This window comes from Eupeodes corollae, chromosome 1, assembly GCF_945859685.1.
Source record: "Eupeodes corollae chromosome 1, idEupCoro1.1, whole genome shotgun sequence".
NCBI classification, from domain to species: Eukaryota; Metazoa; Arthropoda; class Insecta; order Diptera; family Syrphidae; genus Eupeodes; species Eupeodes corollae.
Window position 1 is genome coordinate 164,119,685 of NC_079147.1, and position 25,204 is coordinate 164,144,888.

Here is a 25,204-nt window from a genome sequence, read left to right on the forward strand (position 1 = left end):
TAATTTTTTTTTTACATTAACAGATCGTAGAAAAAATGAACGCACGCTACATACATATGTATATCCTATGTAAAAAGGCGTTCATACCGCACGTACTTGATCATGTATCGAAAGATTCTACTGTATTTGCACTGATTATTCTTGAGCTTTTGACCAACTTTCTCACGTCATCATCACATTTAAGCTGAAGGCAATTGGGTTTCCTTGCCAATTATTCACATGTATTTCTTTTCTTCTCTTATCTCTAAAATACATACATATGTCTTATCGAGTTAAATTAAGAAGTTCTTTCTCCAACCCTTCCATTGTCAAATCAAGAGTTCCCCAGGGTAGTCATTTAGGACCACTACTCTACGTTAAATCCTAACCAATCAATGGTGTACCCTTTTTGTGTACAATTCTGTACAATACTCAATCTATCTAGAACGGATGATATAAAAACCTTCCCTAAGCGATTCTACAGGTACTACTCTAAGAGGATATTAATAGTTTTGCTAGTGGTGCAAAGCAAATGGTTTAAACCTTTACTCTTTTAAATGTAAGGCAATGTAAGTATGTTAATTGGATTGTGAGTAAAGCAACTCTATTAAAGGATTTAAAGTACCCGTGGCACAATGCTTAGTACGTTGGACTGTAAGCCAAAGGACTTGGGTTCAATCCCTGCCTGTGCCATCTGGAGTTTATTCCACGGGTACTGGCTCTTGCGAGGAATTGACAAATTCTCCAAGATTAACTTTTGTCCTGAAAATAACTTTCTCACATTAGCAATTCGGATTGTCCATCCCTGACAACAGTACTCGCACATGGAATGGTTAAAAGTTGTAAGTCACTAGGCTGTGGTTCTTAACGGACTGTTGCGTCACCTTATTTATTTATATTTTATTTAAGGATTTGTTAAACGGTCGTCTAAATCTTTATGCTACTGTCGCTCCACCCCCGTATTGCATACACATCCTTGATCCTATATGAGAGCCCTATCAATCATATCTATTATTTTTGAAGTATAACAAAGTTAAAATGGCTTCGATGAGGTAAACTTTTCGATGACTTTGGAGCTTAAATCAGTCTGATTAGACCAATGGCATCGATTATGTTGTCTTTGAGGACCGGGGTGTATTGCGGTTCATTCGCATTCACGTCGCGTCGCCTTGATATATGTACCCATCCCATTAAACTGCTCGACCAGGTAGGTAAGGTTAGGTTATAGTGGCTGTCCAAGATGGAAACGGACACACTTAGGCCAGTTTAATAGCCCATTGTGATACTACATGAATCTTGAGGCTTCCTCCCAAGCTCAATGGAACCAGCTTGAGTCCCTTACGAAACGTGAGAGGCTGATTATACCGATATGATTTAGATCGTTTAGATCGTTAAAGAATTCTTCTAGGTAATTCTTGCGTTTTCGAGCTAGAGCAGGAAATGTGCAGAGAAGATGAAGAACCGTTTCTTCATCTTTCTCGTCCATACAGCTTCTGCAAAAGTCATTTGAGAATACGCCTAGTCTCGTGGCGTGCTTTCCTATTACACAGTGTCCGGTTATGACACCTATTATCGAGCTTATATGCGATCTGCTTAGAGAGAACAAGCACCTTGAACGTTTTAAATCCATACCATACTGCCACACCGTACATTAAAATGGGTCTGATTGCCGATGTGTTTAGCCAATGCGTGATTCTGGGTTGTTCTTTTTTGACTCTTTCCTGTACGTTGCGTTTCCAATTTAGTTTTTGTCTAAGACAAGACCTAGGTATTTAGCCTCGTCTGAGAATTTTAATTGGATTCCTTTAATATAAGGAGGGTTGACAAATGGAATTTTGTATCTCCTCGAAAATAAGACCAGGTCGGTTTTGTGTGGGTTAACACCCAGTCTACACCGATCAGCCCAAAGTATTAGTCTGTCTAAGGCATTTTGTAAGAGTTCTTTTAGGATATTAAGATGCTTTCCTGAAACTGCTATAGCAACGTCGTCCGCATAGGCTATCACTCTGAAACCCTCCGCATCCAGACTAGTTAGGATTTCATTCACCACTAGGTTCCAGAGGAGAGGGGATAGAACACCACCTTGCGGTGTCCCTCTACTAACGAATCGTCTGCTAGAAGTGTTGCCCAGTTTTGAGTTAATTATTCTGCTAGTAAGCATTAAATGAATTAACTCCCGAAGCGAACGCTCTGCATTTAGAGATGTCAGTCCAGATGTGTCCACGTTGTTAAAGGCACCTTCGATGTCAAGGAAAGCAACCATAGTGAACTCTTTATGATGGAGGGAATATTCGATGGTGCGTACTAAAGTGTGTAACGCTGTTTCCACCGATTTACCTTTACAGTAGGCATGTTGAGACGAAGACAGAAGTCTTGTATGGATACGTGCCCTTAAATGGATATCAATCAATCTTTCCAGGGTCTTAAGAAAGAATGATGATAGACTTATAGGTCGTAGATCTTTAGTATTGACTTGGGAGCATTTACCTGATTTAGGTATAAAAACAACTTTAACTTCTCTCCATGCTGAGGGAACATGGACCAGGTAAAGACAGCTGGTAAAAATTGCCTCAAGGATTGGTGCAATTATATCAGAAGCCTTTTGTAATTCGGCTGGTATTATTCTATTCTTATTCAGCTTTAAATGGTTTGAAGCTGTTGAGAGCCCATTGTAGCTTATCATTTGTGATCAGACCTTGTGGATATGTTGTATTTGAACTTGAACGTATATAACTGTTGCAAGTTTCGGTAAGAGAACTACCAGGAAAGTGAGCGTCCAATAGTAAGTTCAGCGATTCATTATACTTGAATTTATCCAGGAGCCGTCTGTATTTTTCAAGCAGCTTGGCATAGCTGGATTAGTTGAAAGAATTTTCCATAACCTAGAGGCTTCAGAAGTTTCCTTTATCATGCCACAGAAGGATCGCCAAGAAGATCGCTTGGATTTCCTTAGTGCCTTCTTGTAGATTCTTAGGGATTCTTTGTAGGAGTCCCAATGAGAGGCTAGTCTTGCAGCTTTGGCCCGGTTGAAAAGTTTAATGCATTCCTTCCTGAGCGAGTAAAGCTCTGAGGCCCACCATTGTGGTTTCCTCTTTCCTCTTATGTGTATAAGTTGACAAGCAATTTTTTAGCGATCTGTTCATAGCTGAGGTAAGGGCATTGACTTTGTTGTCAAGTTCATTAGCGCTAGAGGAAGGACTAGATAGTCCAGGTTCTAGTAAACTCTGTAATGAGTTCATGTATGAAGCCCAATCAGTTTTCCGATAGTTTCGAAAAGTCAATGGACTCGGGTTATCATCCCCATTTATATTGAACTGGATATATCTATGATCAGAGAACGAGTGTTCTTTGGATACTTTCCAGTCCAAGATCATATGGTGTATACTATCTGAGACAAGAGTTATGTCTAAGACTTCTGGTCGAGTTTTAGTTATGAAGGCTCGACCAGGTAATCGATTCGAAAATCCACACCAAACAGAAAATTTATTTGGATGCATTGGGACTTCGTGAATCGTGTCCAAAATTTGTCAATTTTGCTTATAGACGTACTATCATCAAAAAATGGGCCTCATCGCTATAGATGATCCTTAAACAAAAATTGGAATTAATTTAAGCAAAGATTTGAATCAACTTTCAAATTTTTTAATTCTGTTGGCCTGGGTAAAGTCGTTTGGATTCAGATCTTGGACAGTTGGAATTTTAGGTCAGGTCCAAACTACTACGCAAAATTCATCATGTTCTTGTGTTCTTTCTGTTTTGTGTAAAGAAGTTCCTTGTCAAATTGGAAAAGTAATAAGTAATATTTTTTTTAAATTTAAATTACAGGTCGAGATGAAATTGAAGCTTGCCTGAGGAGCGTTTTGTAGACAATGTTTGTTTTTGGAAGTTTTTGCACGATCAACTGCAGGTAGAGGTTAGTGAAGTAAAGTTTGGAGTTTGAATTTTATGGCACGCGAAAAAAGTTGCCTTGGTCAAAATGTACGTTCAAAGAACGCAGTTCCCTGCAAATGGAGTCCCTTATGTTGTCTGAACCTGCCCATTGTTTCTTTACCCAACACGAGCTATCAAAATCAACCCGTCCCTATTGGATGACCCTTTACTTTAAACAGCAGCGGTACACACTTAAATGTTAAATTAATTTGTTTGTAATTTCATTTTAATTTTTTAATATACATACGTATTCCACTTTTGTGTGTCCAAACGATAGCAACACGACCACCAAAACCAGATGTAAATAAATACGTTTTAAAAAACGAATATCGTTCAACATGATGGCAACATTACGATAACGAGGTATTTTTACTTAAGGCTATCATACTTTTTCATACGGGCCTGAGCAGATATTTAACGGGTCCCAAAAATCAAAAACATGCATGTATCCTTTTATAATATTTTTATTGGTTTTTCAATAATTAATAACTTTGATACATTCATAATAAAAAGGCTTTTATTAATATAAAGTTCTGTTGATATAATTACTCAAAACTTTTCAACGTCCAGTAAAAAGATAAAACACGTATTTTAGAAAGAAAAAACACCGGACAACGCGTAGATGAAGAGTGCAGTAATAAAAATCTGTCTAATCGTCAGTTTCGTCATATGTAGGACTACTTGGTGAATAGGCTGGGCTTGTAGGGCTGTATCCTGTTGAAGAGGGAACAGTCGGCGAATACATCGGACTGGTTGGGGAATAGTTCCTTGAAGTTGGTGTATAGTTTGGACTTGTGGGTGAATATTTGGGACTGCTCGGTGAATAAATTGACATATTCGGGGTGTAATGCGGACTTGTCGTTGAATAGTTGCTTCCAGTTGGGCTATATTGGTTGGCCGGAGAGTGCTGAGGCGAACTTGGTGAATATAGCGGTGAAGTTGGTGAATATTTGGGGCTTGCCGGAGAATGTTGGGGTGATCCTGGGGTGTATTGTGGACTTCCGTCGTAGGACGGCGAAGGTGGCGAATAAGTCGGCGAAGTTGGCGAGTATTTGCCTCCTGTTTGTGAGTATGCTGGGGATGCGGGAGAATAGTGTGGGGATGCTGAAAAATTGGGAGATGTAGGAGAATACGATGGCGTATTCGGGGTGTAGTTTGCCGATGATGGAGAATACGACGGTGATGCCGGCGAATAACACGGCGATGTCGGTGAATATGATGGACTTGAAGGGGAATAAGAGGGAGATGTCGGGGAGTAACTCGGGGAGTTTGGTGAGTAATTGGTGCTTGTGGGAGAATAAGCACTGTTGGGCGAATATGTATTTGATCCACCTCCCGAAAATGACGGTGTCGACGAGGATTGATACTTCAAAGTTGGAGAAAAAATCGGGGATGTCGGTGAATAACCGCTCGATGTTGGAGAATAACCCGTTGACTGTGGCCCGAAATTGGGCGTTGTAGAAGTGAATCGTGGGCTTGCTGACCCATAGGCTGGACTTGTTGGAGAATAATTGGGGCTTGAAGGTGAATATGTTGGCGATGCTGCTCCGGGAGACGAAGCGGTGTAATGGGGACTCGTTGGCGAGTACGCAGGTGATGCACTCGGAGATGGTGGGAAAAACGGCGACATCGGTGGTCCAGGAGAGCTTGGTGAAGATCCTGGATGACCCGGAGACCAACTTGGTGACATTCCAGAGGCATCTGATTGTGCAGAAGGAGAGAAACTCGGCCCACCTGGAGTCATGCCGCTTACTATAATAAAAAAAAAAAAACAAATTTAATTTTGTCATAAATGCAATAATTTAAAGTGTAATTTACTTGTTCCTGATGGTGGCGAGAAGAATCTCGGTGTACCACATTGCACCCATGGTGTCATAGGTGGGGTCATGCTTGGTGTTGATGCTGCTCCAAAGAACATACCTCCGACTAGATTGCCAGCACCTAATGTACTGGGGATTTCAATTCCAAACCGACATTTCTCTGCGTCTAACAGTAAATCAAAGCAACCTAAAAAAAAACAGAAAACACAGTTTAACAAAATAAGTAAGCAATGACAACAACAAAAATAAATAGCTTACCAGTTCCCATTTTTGGCAACTGCCCCATAATAATATTCTCAGAGACACCTCTCATAGGGTCGGTCTCTGCATGAGCAGACGCATCCATCAACACATCAACAGTTTCTTCGAAGGAACATCTCATAAGAGCACCAGTATCCTGTCTGTTGATACCGTGCCGAGTGATGGCCATCAAATGGCCCTTCGCTGTCATTACGTCACACAACAAAGCCAAATGTCGGTAGTTCACGTACAATCCGTAGAACTGCAACACAGCATTCATTTCCTTTTCAACCGACTTACGTACAGCCTCTATTCCCAATACTTGGAAAATTTCACAAATATCATTGGAAAACGTTCTCACAGGGTCCACGTCCCGCTCACTCAGAACCTTCATCATTGATGTACCATCAGTTTCCAGAAGCCACTCTCCAATAGCCTTGAATTCACCAGTTTCCGTGATGACAATACGCTTCTTACTGTCTGTTTGTGGTAAATGCATATACACTTTGCCAATGGCCTCGATACCCTGCAGGGTCATGTCGGACAACATATTTGCCTCAATGCAACGCAGGAACATGTCATCTTCCATCTTATCCACGGCATCCTCCTCGGAGTCTTGGAATTTGTTTTCTTCGTTGTTCATTATACGAATTCGGAGGACGAGTTTATCTGCATTGTCGTCATTAAAGATGCAGTTCAAGTCATCTCCGAAGCCAGCGTTAATCTTCTCCGCAATTTGTTCCATTGTCAGTTTCTTATCTGTCATACGCTTGCGATCGAGTTCGATACGCAGCAACCACGGAGATATACGTGTGGGGTCGAAATCAGGCATTTCGTAGTAAACATTGACGAACTCCTGATCCTCTGATATGACTGTGCGCTGCGGATCTGGGTCGTAGTAAATAGCTGTGTTTGCTGTGACCTTACGCAAAGTTGTGTGCTCCAAGCGACAGAGGACGTTCTTGGCTTTTTCTGCATCACGAGCCGCACCTCCAGTAAGGAACACCGTTAGGGAAGGAGCCTTAGGTTTCTTGGATATATTGATAATTTCCTTGAGACGCGGTACACCCAGGGTTACGTTCTTCGACGACACACCAGCAAAATGGAAAGTGTTCAATGTCATCTGTGTGGCAGGCTCTCCAAGTGACTGGGCAGCCAAAGCACCCACCATCTCACCAGGATTTGCCTGCGCCTGTTGGAAGCGTGTTTCGATTTCTCCGATCAACCACTCAAAGGCCTCAGTAGAGAGACGGAATTCTTCCGCCACATACTTGGTGCACAGAGTTGAACGAACCAAGCACTGGAACAGTAACGTGGCGTTTTCGTTGGCTTGTTTGGAAAGCCGATCGTTGCCTACCACTATTACACAACGCTGCAGAAGATCCCTCACACCATGAATTACTCGTAGTGGACTCAAATCAGTGGGTACACGTTTGTTAATATGGAAAATCTTCTGGACATTCCAGATCATACGTTGCAAATTACAAGGCAATACCACCTTTGATTCTCCACTGGGGAAAATTTGTCTTAGAGCCTCACGATCACGGCACAACTGTTCCCATTCGGTCTCCAACTCTGGGAGGGCGTTATTCGATTCGCTTAACTCCTTTATGACATCATCGGCGAAAACCTTCCGCATGTATCGTTCATTGGACCAATCAAATTTAAACCTCTTCTCAAATGACTTATTCGAAAGTTTGACTGTCGGCAAATTCTGAAATTCGACAGTTTCTCCACACAGACCATCCTCACCATAACGCAACTGAATCAGCTGACCCACTGAATTACGTACTGTACCGTCATAGTTTACCATGACAGACTCCATAGCCTTTATCAGACGACGCTGAATATAACCGGTTTCAGCTGTTTTTACAGCAGTATCAATAAGACCTTCTCGACCTCCCATAGCGTGGAAATAGAATTCGGACGGTGTCAATCCGGCAAGATATGAATTTTCAACGAAACCCCTGGATTCAGGACCGTAATCGTCTTTGATGAAATGTGGCAGGGTACGCTTACGAAAACCATATGGAATACGTTTACCTTCGACGTTCTGTTGACCCACACAGGCAATAACTTGGGAAATGTTAATGTTGGAACCCTTGGCACCAGACACCACCATAGCCTTCAAATTGTTGTATTCTGTCAACGATTTCTTAGCAGAGCCACCAGTTTTGTCACGAGCATCGTTCAAAATACGATTTACTTGATTCTCGAAAGTCTGACGTAGGGTATTACCTATTAAGGAATACAAAAAGCTTGATTAGAAACGATAGTAATATTTTATTTTAAAGTTATAGGAAATATTTAATTTTTCCGAGAGCATTGTGTCAACTAGAGCATGTTTAACGTTCAGGAGCATTAGGAAAATAGGGAAAAATTTAAGGGGACATATACAGGTTCACATTTGTGAACCACACATTTGTGGTTAAAAGAGATTCTCGATGTCCGGTTAAAATTAGAATCTCTACACTTGAAAGTGAGTATGAAGTTGAGCTCAAGGATAAACTGATGAGCATTTTTTTTTTTTTTGTTATACGGTCACGTTGGTGTCTCGACACTATTTTATTAATTTGATAATTAGACACTCTTTGGACCTTCGAGCAGATTTCCCATGTTGGGGACAGACAACAGACTAATGCTGGGCAGAGACAGAGAGGCCCGTGTAAGCATTTACGAGTCAGGGTTGCAGTTTATGAGGGGCTGGATAAGTTCCTCCTCTAGAATGACAGACAATGAGACATAATTAGGCACTGAAATATTCGTACATTGTATTGGAAGCTCGAGTATTACAGCTAGGCCACGTAGAAAACCAATGCATATTGGTTTACAACCCTCCATCATTTCTGTGTGCGAATAATTCAAGGGATGTTAGCGATCTACAGCTGAACTAATTAGGACGCATTTGTCATGAGAGTTACTCTTGACCGGGGCGTTACCATGGTGTGAAGAACATTCTTGAAGCTGATACAATGGCGATGCATTTTAAAACTGTATCGACAGCGGGGGTGAACGTTCATACTCTTAGCTATGCTTACAGGATGTGCATGTGGTTGAACTTAACTTTCCACACATTGTGGATTTTTTCAAATTGATCAATAGGAATGCTTGTGTTCTAGCCAATATTACGAAAGCCGTTATATTTGCAAGCCAGGTTTAAAATTACTGAAAAAGATTGTCTCCATAATTTTATATGGAAGACACTCAACTTGGATTACGAAATGCTCAGCAAATTCCAAGCTGGTTTCTGACCTGGGTTTTCAACCACAGATCATATTTTTGTTATAACTAGTACTGCTACAAAATATATCTAGAAGAATAAGAAGCAGTATGTGTTTTTTGAGGACTTTAAGGCATTGATTTTATAAACTGGCATCGATCGGAGTTTCAACAAATTGTTTAATGTTGTACATGAAATGTATGGCTTCATCTTCAGTGCAGCTGTATAGGATGGTTCTAAGTTTTCAGAATGGTTTGATACGCCCGCTGGTGTACCACAAGGATGCATTTTGAATCCTATTTTTTTCGTCTTGATGTTGTAGCTGATATTTTAGGCAGGGCGTAAACTTTGCGGGAGATCCCATAAAGGTTCTTCTCTAAGCAGATGACTTGGAGCTAATATCAGACAATCCCTTTTCGCTTTAACTTCAAAAACAAACCATTTTAAACGTACTTCAAGACATGGGATCTTCAAATTAAATAATGATCTTTTGAGAATCGACAGACAGGAAGACAACGGGAGGAAACTTGGCCACTCAATAATGAGCGGATAGATGTGGTGACAAAATTCAAATACTTCGGCGTATTGTTATCATCGAACCAAAACATGCAAATTAAAAAAGGACAAAATTGGCAATTAAATTGATGTGGTCGAAATTTTTCGCAAATCCAATTATTAATCTTGCATCTAAATATCAAGTCTCTAGAGATACTGTCAAAACGTCTATGTGTTAGGGAGTGCAGGCGTTTGGGGTCAGTCGGATTGAAAAATTTGGACCTATGACATACGAGTACATGTAGAAACTGGTTTCCATCCTAAAACCAGTTTATTTAATAAAATTAATAAAAAGAAATGAAAAAAGTCTTCATAAATCAATCGCTTTAAGATCATTGAGAACCAATTCTTTTCACACAGGACATCACATTATTGCTATCTGAGATAATCGTTCGCGATTGGAAGGAAATATTTTCAATGAAAAATATGTGTCCACCACTTAACTAGAGCATCATTATCAGCATCTAAACTGTTCTACAAATGCCTCAACCATCAATTGCCTACTAGAGAAAGTTATTTCAATAGTAACTACTCATCTGAATAAATCTGAATTTTTACCTCACAGAGCAGATCTTTCGCAAAACTGTAATCTATGTGTTGGCAACGTGAAACCAACTACTTTTATATGACTTACGAATACTACAAAGATAGAAGAAATAGAAGAAAGAAGAACTGTCGGTTTTATGATGTAGACGAAGAAGGACATAAAATGTCAGCTATCTTAAATATAAATTAATTTTGATACATTTACTATTTTTTTGATAAATAAAAACATTTTTGAATTACAGAAAATTGATAACATACAAACTTAATTTTAATGACTTTAAAAACATAACAAAGCGGCGGCGAGGTAAACAGTATGTAGATTGCATCTTGCCACGAAAACCACAAGAACTTCAATTTGAGGACACAGTCACAGAACTCAAGAAACTTTTTGACACAAAAGAATCGCTGTTCAGCATTCGCTACAAATGTTTGCAAATCACGAAAAATTATGCTGAAGATTTTATTGCTTATGCAGGAAAAGTAAATGCAATGTGAACATTTTAAGCATGCAGCCATGTCGAAGAATCAATTTAAGTGTTTGATCTTTTTAATTGGTTTAAATTCATCCACTTATAATGACATTCGTAGCAAGTTACTTTCGATGCTTGATACAGATGCCGAAATAACACTGGAAAAATTAATCACAGAAACTCAGCGAATTTTGATTGTGAAAAGTGATTCGCACCTTTTAGAAACAAAAGATACAGCCATCAATGCTGTTTCTTCTAAAAAGGCACTCGCAATCAATTTTCTTGCAACAGCATTAGCCAAATTGATCATCAAAACTCACAAGTACAACATAAACGTATCGACACACCAAGAAGACCAATTTGGCAATGTGGTGCCATGCATTTTGTCAAAGATTGCACATATACACAACACAAGTTCAACATTTGTAACAAGCAAGGGCATAATGATGGCTATTGTGCATGTTTCCAGAAACACCTCAAGGCCCGCTAATAACAAATTTAAGAGCAACAAAAAGCAAGCCTTCAGGCAAAATGTTACAAAATCAAGTCCGCATAGTGTTGGCAACTACACTTCGAACCGAAAATTTGTCACAGTCGAAATATCTGCGAAGCAAATTAATCTTCAATTCGATACAGCAGCAGACATTACGATTATTTCGAAAACAAATTGGGTCGTCCTAATCTACAGCCATGTAAGCGCAGCGCATGAGGTGCATCACGAAATATACTTCCACTCATCGTCATGATAACTACACAAATCCGGCACAAAAACGAAGTAAAAATAGCTTCAATTTATGTCACAAGTCTTCCAAGTTTAAACATTTTCGGAATTGACCTAATTGAAGAATTTGGCTACTGGAACTTACCCATAAACTCTATTTGCAACGCAATCAAAGCAGATATGAGTATGGATTTAGTTCTTAAAGAGGTCCAGACAAAGTTTTCGGATGTGGTTTCTTCAAAAACAAGACACGGTACCATATTTCAATTGCGGTAAGAGCTAAAACCTGATTCCAAGCCTGTTTACATTCCAAAAAGCGATGTTCCATATGGAGTTGCAGATCAAGTAGAAGCTGAATTGAAGAGACTGGAAAGCTCTAGTATCATACCACCAATCACACACTCAGATTGTACTCAGCACGTAAACCTAACAATAAATTTCGTATCTGTACAGACTACTCCACAGGTTTAAACAACTGCTTGGAACCAAATGCTCATCCAATTTCTACACCCGATGAAATGTTTGCTAAGACATCAAATTGCTTAATATTTAGCAACGTTGACCTTTCCGATGCATACATCCAATTTGATTAAGAGAAACTTTTCACCATAAACACACAAGGGACTCTTCTTGAAGAATTTTTTAGCCCCTGGATCGAAGCCAGCATCCGGGCTGTTTCAAAGAGCAATTGAAATACCTTGACGACATCTACATCGCAACAAAAACATTCTACGAGAACTACAACTTTCTTATGGAAATCATAAAACGTCGTCCAGATCCAGCAAAAACGATTCTATTCAACTTATGCCTAGACCAACCAAAATTTCTAAATAATAGGTGCAGTGAATTATTAAGTAATATACCATGTCTCACGCGCTCTCACACTTTTAGAGAAGCGTTATAGTAAAATTGAGAAGGAGGATCTTGCTCTCGTTTTCGCGTGTAAAAAGTTCAACAAAATAATTTATGGTCGTCAATTTTCACTGCTTACGGATCTCAAACCGCTCCTCAAGATATTTGGATCAAAAAAATGTATTCCTACACACACCGCCAATCGGTTGCAAAGATGGGCTCTCATTCTTATGAGCCATGATTTCCAAATACAACATATACAAGGAAGTTGGAAATGTTGATGTTTTGTGAAGACTCATCGATTTCATAGTGACACAAATCGAAAGTGAAATAAATACTATTCTTAAAGACAACATTGTTCACCTGCAAGTCACACTCAACATGGTACGAAAATAAACAAGCAAAGACACTACGCTTCTTAAAATTTTCAATTGCATTGAAAATGGTTGGCAAAAGTCTTCGAAGAACCTTCATTTAGTAGATAACTGCCTTATGACATTAGATAAGAGTTATTATTCCTGCTATTTTTCAAAGAAGGATCCTTAAACAGATACACAGAGGTCATCAAGGAATACAGCGCATGAAATCCATAGCACGATCATACGTTTACTGGCCCAAAATCGATACAGACATCGAGAACCATGTCAAACAGTGTCACTCAGTTCATGGCCAGTACGACAGGAACCCTTGGAGAGGATTCACATAGACATCGGTGGACCAGTTCGAGGTAAATATTATTTGGTAATGGTAGACTCTTATTCCAAATGACCGGAAGTAGCACAAATAACGACAATAACAACAACTGAAATAATGAATTAACTACACGAATTTGTGAGCAGATTGGTCAACCAAAAACAATTGTCCAATTTCAAAAATGTTTGCCCGCAGTCCAATGGGCAAGCTCGCTTTGGTTACATCATAAAAAGAGCTCTAGCTAAATCATATACCGAGTACTCCACGGATGATAAAACAAACTTGCTTGTATTCCTTTTAAAGTATCGTGCTACACCTAATCCAAGCGCATCTCATGGTAAATCCCAGTCTGAATGTTTCATCGGTAGAAAACTTCCAACTCCTTTGGATTTATTTAAACCGAAAACAACAACAGAACAAATGAAGAATTTATCCATGCAACAAGCATTCAACAAAAAACACGGGGCGAAGCCAAGGTACTTCAAAGCAGGTGATGAAAGTATTTGCAAAAACATTCCACATTAACAAATGTTTTGAAGTTCAGGTGTGATAATCGAAAGAATAAGCCAAGTGTTGTATAACTTTCTAATTCAAACAAATCGACGAAACCAATTGATAAGATCTCACACAAATCAACTAAAGGGACGTTTTACGGAAGATATGCCTAAGGCTGACTCATGTCCAACAAATTTTAAGCCTGATGATATTCAACCCACTATTAAAGACGTTTCTACTAGTCCCAATTCTGAAGCAACTAGAAACCCGATTAAACGCAATGCAGATAAACTTCAAGACTGCACTTCATCAAGATTAGAAGAGTTAAACAGTCCTGTGCTACGCAGGTGGTGGGGTGTTGTAGGATCTGAGGGCTTATGCTGCAACTTTTCCTACACACCAAGTGTTTACTTTACCTCCTCTTGGTAACTACCGGATACTGGTTATATCTTTAGATATAACTTGCGAAACTTGTAAGCGCGGGTGCAAAATCGGGAAAAAAGTACCTTATCAACGGCCCAACAAATTTGGTGGTTAGAGCGAGGGGCTAACAACCCCTCTACAGTGAAACACTTGAAAGTTATGAGAGAGATACCAGCCTCGGATAATGAACCCCCTCATATGGTAATCAGACCCGGAACGGCAACGGACTACGCATTGAGAGTTTGAACCTGGAATGTAAGAACCCTCTACACTCCAGGTGCAACTCATCATTATTTAAAATATTTCCATCACAGTATAAGGCAGATATTACTGCGATCCAGGAATTACGAAAGAAAGTAGTTCAACATCATTGGAGAATGCAGAAATGAGAAAAAGACCCTGCGAAGAAAGAAAAGAGCATCCGCAGTTTCTCAGCTCAAAGATCTAGAGGAGTCTCGGGCCAAGAACAACACCCGGCGTTTCTTTAAAAGGTCGAAGCAATTAGCTTCTGGTTTCAGAAGGAAATCTTGTCACTGATGCACAGGAAATTGTAGATGTTTTCAAGCAGCACTTCCAACAGCTTGTGAATGCGCAAAATGTCGAGCAAGATAATGACGAAACAGAAGCAAGACCAGTCAATGAAGACCCAGTCCCAGCCCCCAGCAGAGAAGAGGTAGAAAGAGCCATCTAAAAACTAAAAAATAACAAGTCCGCCGGGTCGGATGGCATACCCGCGGAACTCTTTAAACATGGAGGAAGTGCATACCCACTGACTGGTCGATAAGCTCCATATGCCCCATGTACAAAAAAGGCGACCCGATGTTATGCAAAAACTACCGTGGCATATCCCGGCTTAATGTTGCATACAAAGTCCTATCCAACGTACTGTGTGGGCGTCTTAAATATTTCTGCAACACAAATATCGGCACGTACCAGTGTGGCTTTAGGCCATGCAGAACAACGATAAACAAAATATTCACACTGAGGCAGATCCTGGAAAAGACGAACAAATTTCAAGTCGAAACGCACCATCGACTTTAAAGCTGCTTATGATAGAATTCACCGCCAAGAGCTTATGATGGGGATGTCTGAATTCGGTATCCCGAACAAACTGGTCCAGCTGTGCCGCATGACGCTAAACAATGCGCAGTGCAGTGTGCAAATGGGTAACAGTTCATCCGAGTTATTCCAAACTTGCGCATGTGCCTTCTTCAATATAGTCCTGGAGCAGATGGTGCGTAAGGCAGGTGTGAGCACGGAGGGCACTATTTTCAACAAATCCACCCAGCTCCTAGGCTATGCGGACGACATAGACATAACCGGTCGATACAAGAGAGCTGTGCTAGGAGCCTTCACAGCGATTAAAGAACAGGCGAAACTAGTTGGTCTTGAAGTGAATGAGGACAAAACAAAGTACATGTTATCAACAAACCAAGCAACATCTGTCCAACGCCTAGGACAAAACGTCACTGTTGGTAGCAGCAATTTCGAGGTAGTTAAGGAGTTCACCTACCTTGGAACAAACATCAATCCCACGAACGACGATCCGAAGAAAAAATTACCCTAGCGAACCGCTGCTGCTTCGGTTTGGCCAAACAACTGGGTTCAAAAATCCTCACTCGAAAGACAAAGTGTCTGCTATACAAAATTTTGATTTTACCAGCCCTACTCTACGGCGCGCGCCAAATGCTGGACGATAAGTAAAAAAGGGGAATTGATACTGGGCAATTTCGAAGAAAAATTCTTCGACGGATTTTTGGTCCCGTAAGCGGCGATGTCGAATGGAGAAGAAGATGCAACCGAGAACTGTATGAGCTGTACCAAGATGTGCATGTAGTCCAGAAGGCCAAGAAAAGACAACTAAATTGGCTCGGCCACATCCAGTGAATGGACGACAACGCTCCAGCCAACAATCTCTCAGCCCAGCTTCCAGGTTCAAGACGACAAGGAAGACCGAACCTACGGTAGAAGGACCAAGTGACTGCGAATGCCAGAGCGCTTGGTCTCGGTGACTGGAGAGTGCATGCGAGGGATCGTTCACGATGGAAGACTCCAGTATCTCAGGCTGAGACCTTTCATGGATTCTGAGCCGGATAATTGAGTAAGTAAGTAAGTACTACGCAGGTCTACAATGATAAGCCGTCCTCCGAATCGCCTTGATCTTTAATTCAACACAGAGGGATGTTGGCAACGCCAATCCAACTACTTTTATATGACTTACGAATACGAAGAAAATGGAAGAAAGAAGGGCAGTCGCCTTTATAATAATTTAAACGAAGAAGGACATGAATGTCAGCCATCTTAAATATATTTAAATTTACATATTTACTATTTTTTTGAATTACAGAAAATTAATAACATAGAAACTTATTTTTAACGTCTTTAAAAACATAACAATTACCTTTCTTGAAAATTGATACAAGGAATAACTTTTTCCATATACCAGAAAATTTTGCTATTTAGGTAAAATTTTAATATGAACGTTAGGGTTTCAAGCTAGTTGGTGAAAAGGAGTGCAAGTTACGAAAAGCAACAGAGTCCAACGCACTGCATGTCTCTGCATTAGCGGGGCATTGAGAACCACACTCTCAACAGCGTTAAACACTCTCCTCGATCTGACACTCCTCGACATTTTCAGCAAACAAGTGGCAGTGAGTACAGCTATACGACTCAACGCATCATCTCAACATTTTGAACCTCTTTGGTCCTATACCAAAGTACACGTGATCCAACTTCTGATAGCCGCATCTTCTCTGACAATTAGGCTGCTATTAAATCTCTTGACGGTGTCTCAACCAAATCTCAAACGGCCCTCGATTGTCGATCGTCTCTTATAGAGATGGCGCAGTAATTTAACATTCACCTATGTTGAGTGCCGGGCCACAGAGACATCACGGGAAATTGTAGAGCCGATGAACTCGCTAAAAATGGAACCGTCATACCTATTTCGCCTGAAAGGGAGGAGATAGGTATAACGATAGCTACATGTAAACTTATGCTAAAGAAACAGCTTTTGCGATAGCAAACTCAAGGTGGCACAATTTACCAACGTGCGCAACCACAATACTCATATGGCCTTCACTTGACCTAAAGCGCTCTAAAGACTTGTTATCTCGAAGTAGACTTCATATTACCTCACTAGTAATTCTCTAGGTTCATGTGGTGTAACAATGGGCCTTTCTTTTGGCCTTATTCTGGGTTCTGTATCTGCAGCCACTTTAACCTAACCTATCCTAACTTAACCTCCACTTGATATTTGCCTTCTTCCCAGCGTCTTGCATTAGCTAGAGTTTACATTTAAAATTTCCTGGAATGTCCCTATGGCCGGCACCCGGCAAAGGATTATTAAACTGTTGTGCCATCTCAATTAGAAATGATCGTAAGTTATGGATTGTTATACAGTTTGTTGAGATAGCTTCCAGAGATTTAATGGCGGCCGGATTATCTAAGAAAATCGGGATATTAGATGTTGATATGACGTTTTCTTTCAACGACAAGACTTCTTTTATCGCCAAAAGTTCCACCTTGAACATGCTACAATGATTGTGAAGCCGGAACGAGAGATTTAATTTCAGTCGTTTACAGTCACACATCCACCAACCTTTTCATTTGTTTTTGAAGTTGACTGACTCGTCTTCGAGGAATGCCATATCCTTCCAGAAAGATGTGGAAGTTTCTGTCGAATTGTAGTTGGGGGATGTGCTTTGAAATTGGTTCTTAAGCATTACTGAGTGGCAAATGTTGTTAATAATCCATTGAGACGATGCTTGCAGCTATTTGTTTGCTCAGTGCGATGGGGTCATGCTGAATGCTTCTTATTCAAACAGTTTTGCATTATTTCCGCTTTATCACCTTTCTTGAAAGTTGGTATAAAGAATAACTTTTTCTATATAACAGAAAATGTCCCTGTTTATGAACGTAAGGGTTTTAAGTAAAGCAGTAATCATTCAAAACAGAAAGAAGGTCTGGACCGTACTTTGTAGCACACAGATTTGACTCATCAACTATTTCAGAACTTGACTCCTTGCAATTGGTCGCAAAAGCGTTACAAATATCGACTGTTTTTGTTTTAATAAAAGGTTCTTTAAAGAGTTTGCTTTTAACAGACTCTTAACTTTTTTCACCAGCATGACGATCAAACTTTTCCCTTGCTAAGCAAAAATCCTCATATCAAACACTCCTCGTGGGTGGTGTGCGGTAATGATCACTACAGCTTACTTGAGACTTGTCAAGATGGGGATCAGCTAAGATCAGGAGAAATTGTTCGTTGGTTTTTTTAATTTTTAATAACCATAGATGGGTTCCCTGATTTTCAGTGGCAGTGTACGTGTTTCCATAATCCGGTTTGAAAAATAATAAATAAACCAGATGATACCGTGCTCATTCGGACTTCTTGGCATGGTATGTATTATTTTCTTGGCTTACCCCCGTAATCGGTTCTTGTCGGGGCTGATTTTACCCTTTCGACCTACTCTTAGGAGCTTTATTTATTTTTTCCTTCTATGAACGTTACTGACATTACAAACTTTGGACCATCCGCCGACTTTGAGGATGAACTTTTCGCCTCAAGCCAGGAGACCGTAACGGGGAGCATTCATACATAGCACTGGAACTTTCGATGCTGTGATGCTCTTCCCAAACCCTCAGGAGCACAGCGAGCACCAGCCATAGCACTCTTGTGCTTCCTTAATCGACCAACCAAGCCAAACCTCGGGGAAATAAAAAGGAAAGAGGCTAATTTTCACGAACTAGTTTAATAGAGCCACCTTCATTCTTCTTGCCAAAAATGAAGCGGCTGGAACAGATCATGAAAAGGATGCTGAAGACAAAAATAAATTACCAAAAGAATATTGACGATTACAATAACCTTTTGGGTACTTAAGAAAAGGCCTTAAGTTTGAATTAAACCAAGTTTCTGTCGTGTGGAAATGATTGTGTTAAGAAAGATATCATAAGTCTTACTACGAGAATTACTTACTTCCTACTAGTGGAACCATTTTGAGCTTTTTATAAAGCGAAGGAAGTAGAGTCGTTATTCACGACGACGCTGGTAACCCTACGAAAACCACCACTAGGAGCATCCTGGAGAGGTTTACTCTTTGTGGTAGTGGAAAGATCATTATTCACGAACTTTCCACTACTGACCTGAGGAAGCGTTTTCACCAATGATACATGCTCTTCCGCACTAGAAGATGGGCAGTGACTTGGCACAAACTCTTCTCCAATGTTTGTCACAGGAGTAACGACAGCCAACGTTGCTGCTAAACTGACGCCCGGTGTAGCTGGAGTACCGGTATCGGTTTGACGTTTTTGTTTTATATCCATTTGATTCCCACAAGTATGCGAAGTAAATGGGGGGTCTGTCTGTGCAGAGATTCGCTTACACAGATAAGGCTAGCTAATCCGTATGTCGCCTGGTATCCGGAAACTCAATGACTAAGCTATTTTTAGAAATTGGGCCCTCAGCCTGGCTGATCATCGGCACGGGTTGTTTAACACCTTAGATCCAGCCTAATTGAAGGGAAGGATATATTTTGGAAAAGGAGAGACGAACAGCAAATAAACCGAGTGTCCCAGGAAGGAAAACTAGGTATTGACAGACAGTGATAAACTATACAGTCAGGGGATAAGGTGCCATCAGCCAGCATAATAGCACAAAGCCGACGTAGGAGGAGGTAAGGATTGAGAAGGGAAGTGGGGAGCGATCTTTGGTTTCAGGCCTCTTCTGGAGAAATAATTGCCGAGAATCATTGACCTTACTCAGCTTCTTCAACTCGACAAGTTCGACGCTCATGTATATTCGGGTTCCTAAATATATGATATTTTTGTAGTTAGTCTTCAGACGTAAAGTTTTCTACCTCAGTTTTGTTTACTAACAATTGTATTCTACTAACATCATGGCTTAAGGGGAGTGTGTCTATTTCAGAATGTCTACAAGATTAACACTTTGGCAGCTATCCTAACCTTTCCTAGCTATTTGTTCAAACATATTCCGTTCAAAAGTTTCAAGTCTTAACAGGTCCTTAAAATGATTTTCGCAGTATCTGTTTCACCCACTATAAAAATGTATACAAAAGTCAAACTAAAGCAAAGAAGTTTACAACAGAAAAGCCATTAAAGCTTATTGTCTTGCTCTCAAGATCTTTTAACCTATGCAATCATATTTAATAGGGATTAAAATAAGTTTGTTATCTCATATCTCTAACCTGGTGTTGGTTCAAGTTCCATGTTGTGCGCCTTCTGAATAACACAGATGACATCGTCTTTGGCCTTCTTAATGGACATCTGAATCTCGTTATATGTCTGAGGATCAGCAATTGTATCACCAATACCGATACTGTGGCCCTCCAGCAACAACCAGTTATTGATGACAGTCTGAATGTTACCATAGAAGCGACCGGCGATCTCGTGTCCCAATTCCAAGAAAACAATATGCAGCAACGATCCTGCCGAAGTACCCAAGGTCTTCTTACACAAAATACCCATTATCAAGTCTCCATGCTCGACCATGACTTTGGTGTCTCCGGGTGAGATCCATTTGTACGGTCCGTCATCTTCTTCATCAGGATGGGTTGAATGTGTACGAATCATGTTGACGTTGCCAGGAATAATCAGCGAGAATATTTGCTTGCCCGTCCACAATGGACGCGGCTTCAGAATACACGGTTGCGGTACCTTGCCATCCCAAGTTGGCAAGAACATCAGTAGATTCATGACCTGTTCGCGATTTATGAACACATCACGCTTGGTCATCTTTCGAACGGCCGTCAGGGTGTCCTGCACAATACCCATGACAGGTTTATTGGCCTGCGGTGTAATAATCTGTCGAGGAGTGATGTGAATGTTCTCGACCTCGGCACGCGTCTCCATTGACTGTGGGACGTGCAGATTCATTTCGTCACCATCGAAATCAGCGTTGTAGGGTGAAGTACACGACAAGTTCATACGGAATGTCGACCAGGGCAGAACCTTCACACGATGCCCCATCATACTCATCTTGTGCAGCGTTGGCTGACGGTTGAAGATAACCAAGTCGTCATCTCTCAAATGCCGCTCTACCTTGTAGCCGCATTGCAAATGCAAGTCACTGGGTTTAGGGTGGAAACGTAAATCGATACGCTCTCCATTGTCCCGGACAATGTATTTTGCTCCAGGATACTGCGAATTACCACGTCGCACCAATTCCTGCATTCTGTCAATATTAAACGGCGTCACCAACTCGGGGAATGTTAGATTCTGGGCGATAGATCGGGGGACACCAACCTGATCGATACGCAAGTTAGGGTCAGGTGTGATGACAGTACGAGCGGAGAAATCCACACGCTTTCCCATCAAATTACCACGAATACGTCCTTCTTTACCCTTGAGGCGAGTTTTCAATGCCTTCAGAGGTTTTCCGGACTTCTGCATGGCCCGAGGCATTCCCGGCATATCGTTGTCTACTAGAGTTGCCACATGGAACTGCAACATTTTAATGTTTTCTTGAATAACGTGGGCGGCAGCACCCGACGCTTCGTTCTTCTTTAACTCGTTGTTGGCCTTTATGATGTCGGCCAGTTTGTGCGTCAAATCATCCTGATTCTTGGCTGCGCCGAACATGACCACAGCCGGACGGACGGATAGCGGGGGAACTGGCAACACTGTGACTATCATCCAATCGGGGCGTGCGTACTTAGGGTCCATGCCCAGGATGAAGCACTCCTCGTCCACTATGTGCTTAAGGATTTCCCAAACCCGTTCGCCAGTTATGGCAATTTTCTTCTCCTAAATACGCGCAAAACCAAAACAATGTCAAGTCAAGGACTAGCAATTTCGCACAAGATTTCAATTACCTGTGAATCTTCATTGACGTTCTTCCATTCGGCAGTCAACTCAAGTCCTGTACGGCGGATAGAAGGCTGGTAATGACCACAACCTCCGTGGCCTTGCTTCTTGCCCGGATCCACTTGGTGGCCTTCCTTAGTCATGTCCATGTCTTCACCACCCTCGCACACGGTTTTGCCTTTGCACAAATCGTACACATACGCCAATCGCTTACGAGGCTGACCCTTGGATTTCATGACAATTTCTTTGATCTTTGGGTTGTTCGGGGAGACCAACATTTTGGAACAGTAGAAGCATACACATCGTAGGATCTTGATGGTTTTTGTTATGAAACCAATGTGAAAAACTGGCTTTGCCAGATCTATGTGGCCGAAATGTCCAGGGCATTCTGTCATATTTCCGGCGCAGGTTTGGCACCTTGAGGTACGATCGATGACACCCTGGCGGGGATCCATGAGTCCACCAAGTTTGGGACGACCACCTTCCATGGTTTCTGGGAACATGACTCCCCCTTCGGTCACAGACATGCGACGCTATGAAAACAATAATGGAGATTGTGACTACAGGGTGCAACAGTGGTAACTCTTACTCATGTCGGGGTACTTACGATTTCATCAGGGGATAAAATACCGAATTGCACTCTGCGAACCTGGCGAACAGGAGCTTTGGAATCGCTCGACGCCATTGCAGTGTCTATTTGGGAATTTGGTTAGTTAATTTACGTCTAAATCCCAATTTTCTTCTTAAATTTTTCAACTTAGTGCGATGCGAAGATGAAAGTTTCTTTGAAAAGTCTGTGCGTCACATATATGTAAAGAAAAATTTTAGAATGAACAATTAAATGGAAGAAATATTGTTTTGATGGACATATTTCATATCAAAATGAGCGCAATTTTGTTATTTGTTTATTTATGTTTATGCGGTTAATTAAAGAACTCTTGTGCAGTCGGCAGAAACAAATATTCACCTGAAAGTTATTGCAACGACAGCACAATGGTACAAGCAAAACTAGCAGACATGTTGGTTTTCTTTCAACTTTCTGCTGCTATCTGCTAAAATGCTGCCAAAAAGCCAGTTTAAATTTTAGTACAAAAGAGAGAGAAAGGTAGCAGAATTTTTGTGTTTGTTTGGGCTAGTTCGGGAATTAGTTTAATGGTGCTTTCACATCGATTCATAAAATTAAACTAACTTCTGGGAGGCATAGGGACTCAACTTATAGGTAGAAATATGGAACACATGAGGACAGTTGAGAATGGTAATAAGTTTTAACTTTGTATATATATTTGAATAGTACTACCATAGAGGAAATATATTATATGACAACTATAATATATTAATTTAATTACAAAGATATAACCGTTTTAAATAACATATGTGTTTAAAATAAGGAATTATATGGAAACCAATAAAATTTAAAAATTCAAATAAGATACAGTTAAAGGTTTGTTTAATCAAAAATCTTCGTTAATTATTCTTGCTCTATATCTGAGCGCAATTACACAATATTCATAAAGTCTATTAACGTTCATATGATTCAATTCGTCCAGTACTTGCTCTTCAGATAAAACATCGCTCCCAAGAACGCTTCTTCTGGTTTCTTTCAGAGTTGGGCATCTTCCCAAAAAGTGAATGACGTTTTCTCTTTCTCTCATGTTGCAAATGCTGCATTCTATTGGTAGATCAGGTCTGTGAGGCATGAAGTTCAAATTGATAAGCTCGCTGCGAAGTCTGACCATTGTAGCGATAACATTAACCTTATTAGAGTCACGAAAATAGTTTTTCTCTGCCAAATTGTGATTTAATCTACTGTAAACTGTTCTGTAGATGGAACTGGAGGCTTCAGCTATATATTCAGCTCTACATTTCTCATCCACCTTCGAGATTACATTGTAGAAGAGAGTCTTGCAATTACAAATGTTTTCCAGGTTTAAATCAAAGCTTAAATTGCATTCTTCAGCTGTGGATAAGATGCCTTAACGATTTGATCTAGCAAGCGAAAGTCCGTATTTTGGCGATTGTGTAGATTCGTGTCCAAACGTTGTCTATATAATGAGGCTTTTGAGAGTTTCCAGTTGAGTCTAGAAAGTAATTGGTCGATGTTATTTACTATAGTTGAATGTCCAGTCATCCGCAAGGTAACGACTATCGGCAGATGGTCTGAGTATGGAAGTTCTCGCACCTCGAAATCAGTCACAAAGGGTTCCCAATCTTCGCCTATCATTGAATAATCAATAGATGATGAACCTTGACCACCAACAAAAGTAAAATCACCAGAAACGTCACTGGGCATTGTTTCATTAAGAATTCTCAATCCAAACGAGTCACATAGTTCAATTATTCGTTTTCCTCTTGTATTGCACACTACATCTTTAGTCTGCCTATTAATTCCTTTTGCTTTGTTAATTGTTCCTGCAACTTGACCGATTCTCCCGTTCAGATCCCCAATCAGCATTATTTTCGATGAACTAATCGTATTAAATATCTCGTGATTTTGATTGAGAAACTCACACTCCAAGTTTACTAACTCTTTTTTGTAACCAAAGTAACATCCTCCACTTGCTCTTCCTCTTGTTTGACTTCGCATTGCTGGAAATCCAGCATCATTGATTTCCGAACTTTCCGAGGAGCTAACATCGACTCGGACCACTAGGCAAAACAGGGAGGTGCTGGGAGAAGGGACAACGTCGAACGGCTACAATCGCCAGAGATCGCCAAATCCTTTTCCGACCGAGTTACCAGTAACCTCGCTTAAAGTTCTCTGCCGCAAACCCAATGTATCGATAACCAGTGGCAACGTTGCCAAGATGCAATCAGAGAAGCCGCCTCTGATGTGTGTGGTTTCAAGAAGTCACCGACAAGGAACCCCTGGTTTGATGAGGAATTTCGGCAGGCAAATGCAGCCAGACAACAGGCACGCAAAGCGGTGCTGCATAAAAGGACGAGAGCTGCTCATAAGCTCTATGAGCAGAAGATGTGAGAGGAACACCGACTTCTCAAAAGGAAAAAGAGAGGGCATGAGAAGCGTGCGGTCGAAGATGTTGACAGGTTTAAAAGCAGGAATGAAGTTCGAAAGTTTTATGAACAGGTGAAACGAAATTTACAGGTACATAAACCTAGAACCGAAGGCTGCAAAGTGAAAGTGGAAACATCATAGTGCAACCGCAGTCAATGCTGAGGATATGGAAGGACCACTTCTGCGGACTGTATTACGGCGACAACGAACCGAATTCCGCTGTCAGGCAGGACTTAGATAAAGTAAAGATTGCCATATCTAAGCTGAAGTCTAATAAAGCCGCTGGAGCAGATAGCTTGAGAGCCGAGCTCTTTAAAGCAGCTGGGGATAAGCTGGTTAGGAGCATGCACCAACTTATCTGTAAGATATGGTCGGAAGAAAGCATGCCCGATGAATGAACCTCAGTATTGTTTGCCGGATCCT

At 40.8% G+C, this 25,204-nt stretch overlaps 1 protein-coding gene across 1 annotated transcript; it reads right to left on the reverse strand.

Moving 5' to 3' along the window:
* Positions 1-4,357: 4,357 nt before the first annotated feature.
* Positions 4,358-22,827, reverse strand: LOC129942442 (DNA-directed RNA polymerase II subunit RPB1). The gene is made up of 7 exons (XM_056051369.1): positions 22,736-22,827; positions 22,376-22,562; positions 21,777-22,301; positions 20,151-21,708; positions 5,988-8,207; positions 5,728-5,916; positions 4,358-5,661 (listed from the first exon to the last, which is right to left on the reverse strand). Exons 2-7 carry the CDS (start codon positions 22,451-22,453, stop codon positions 4,559-4,561), a joined length of 5,673 nt encoding a protein of 1,890 aa, XP_055907344.1. The 5' UTR covers positions 22,454-22,562; positions 22,736-22,827; the 3' UTR covers positions 4,358-4,558.
* Positions 22,828-25,204: the final 2,377 nt, after the last annotated feature.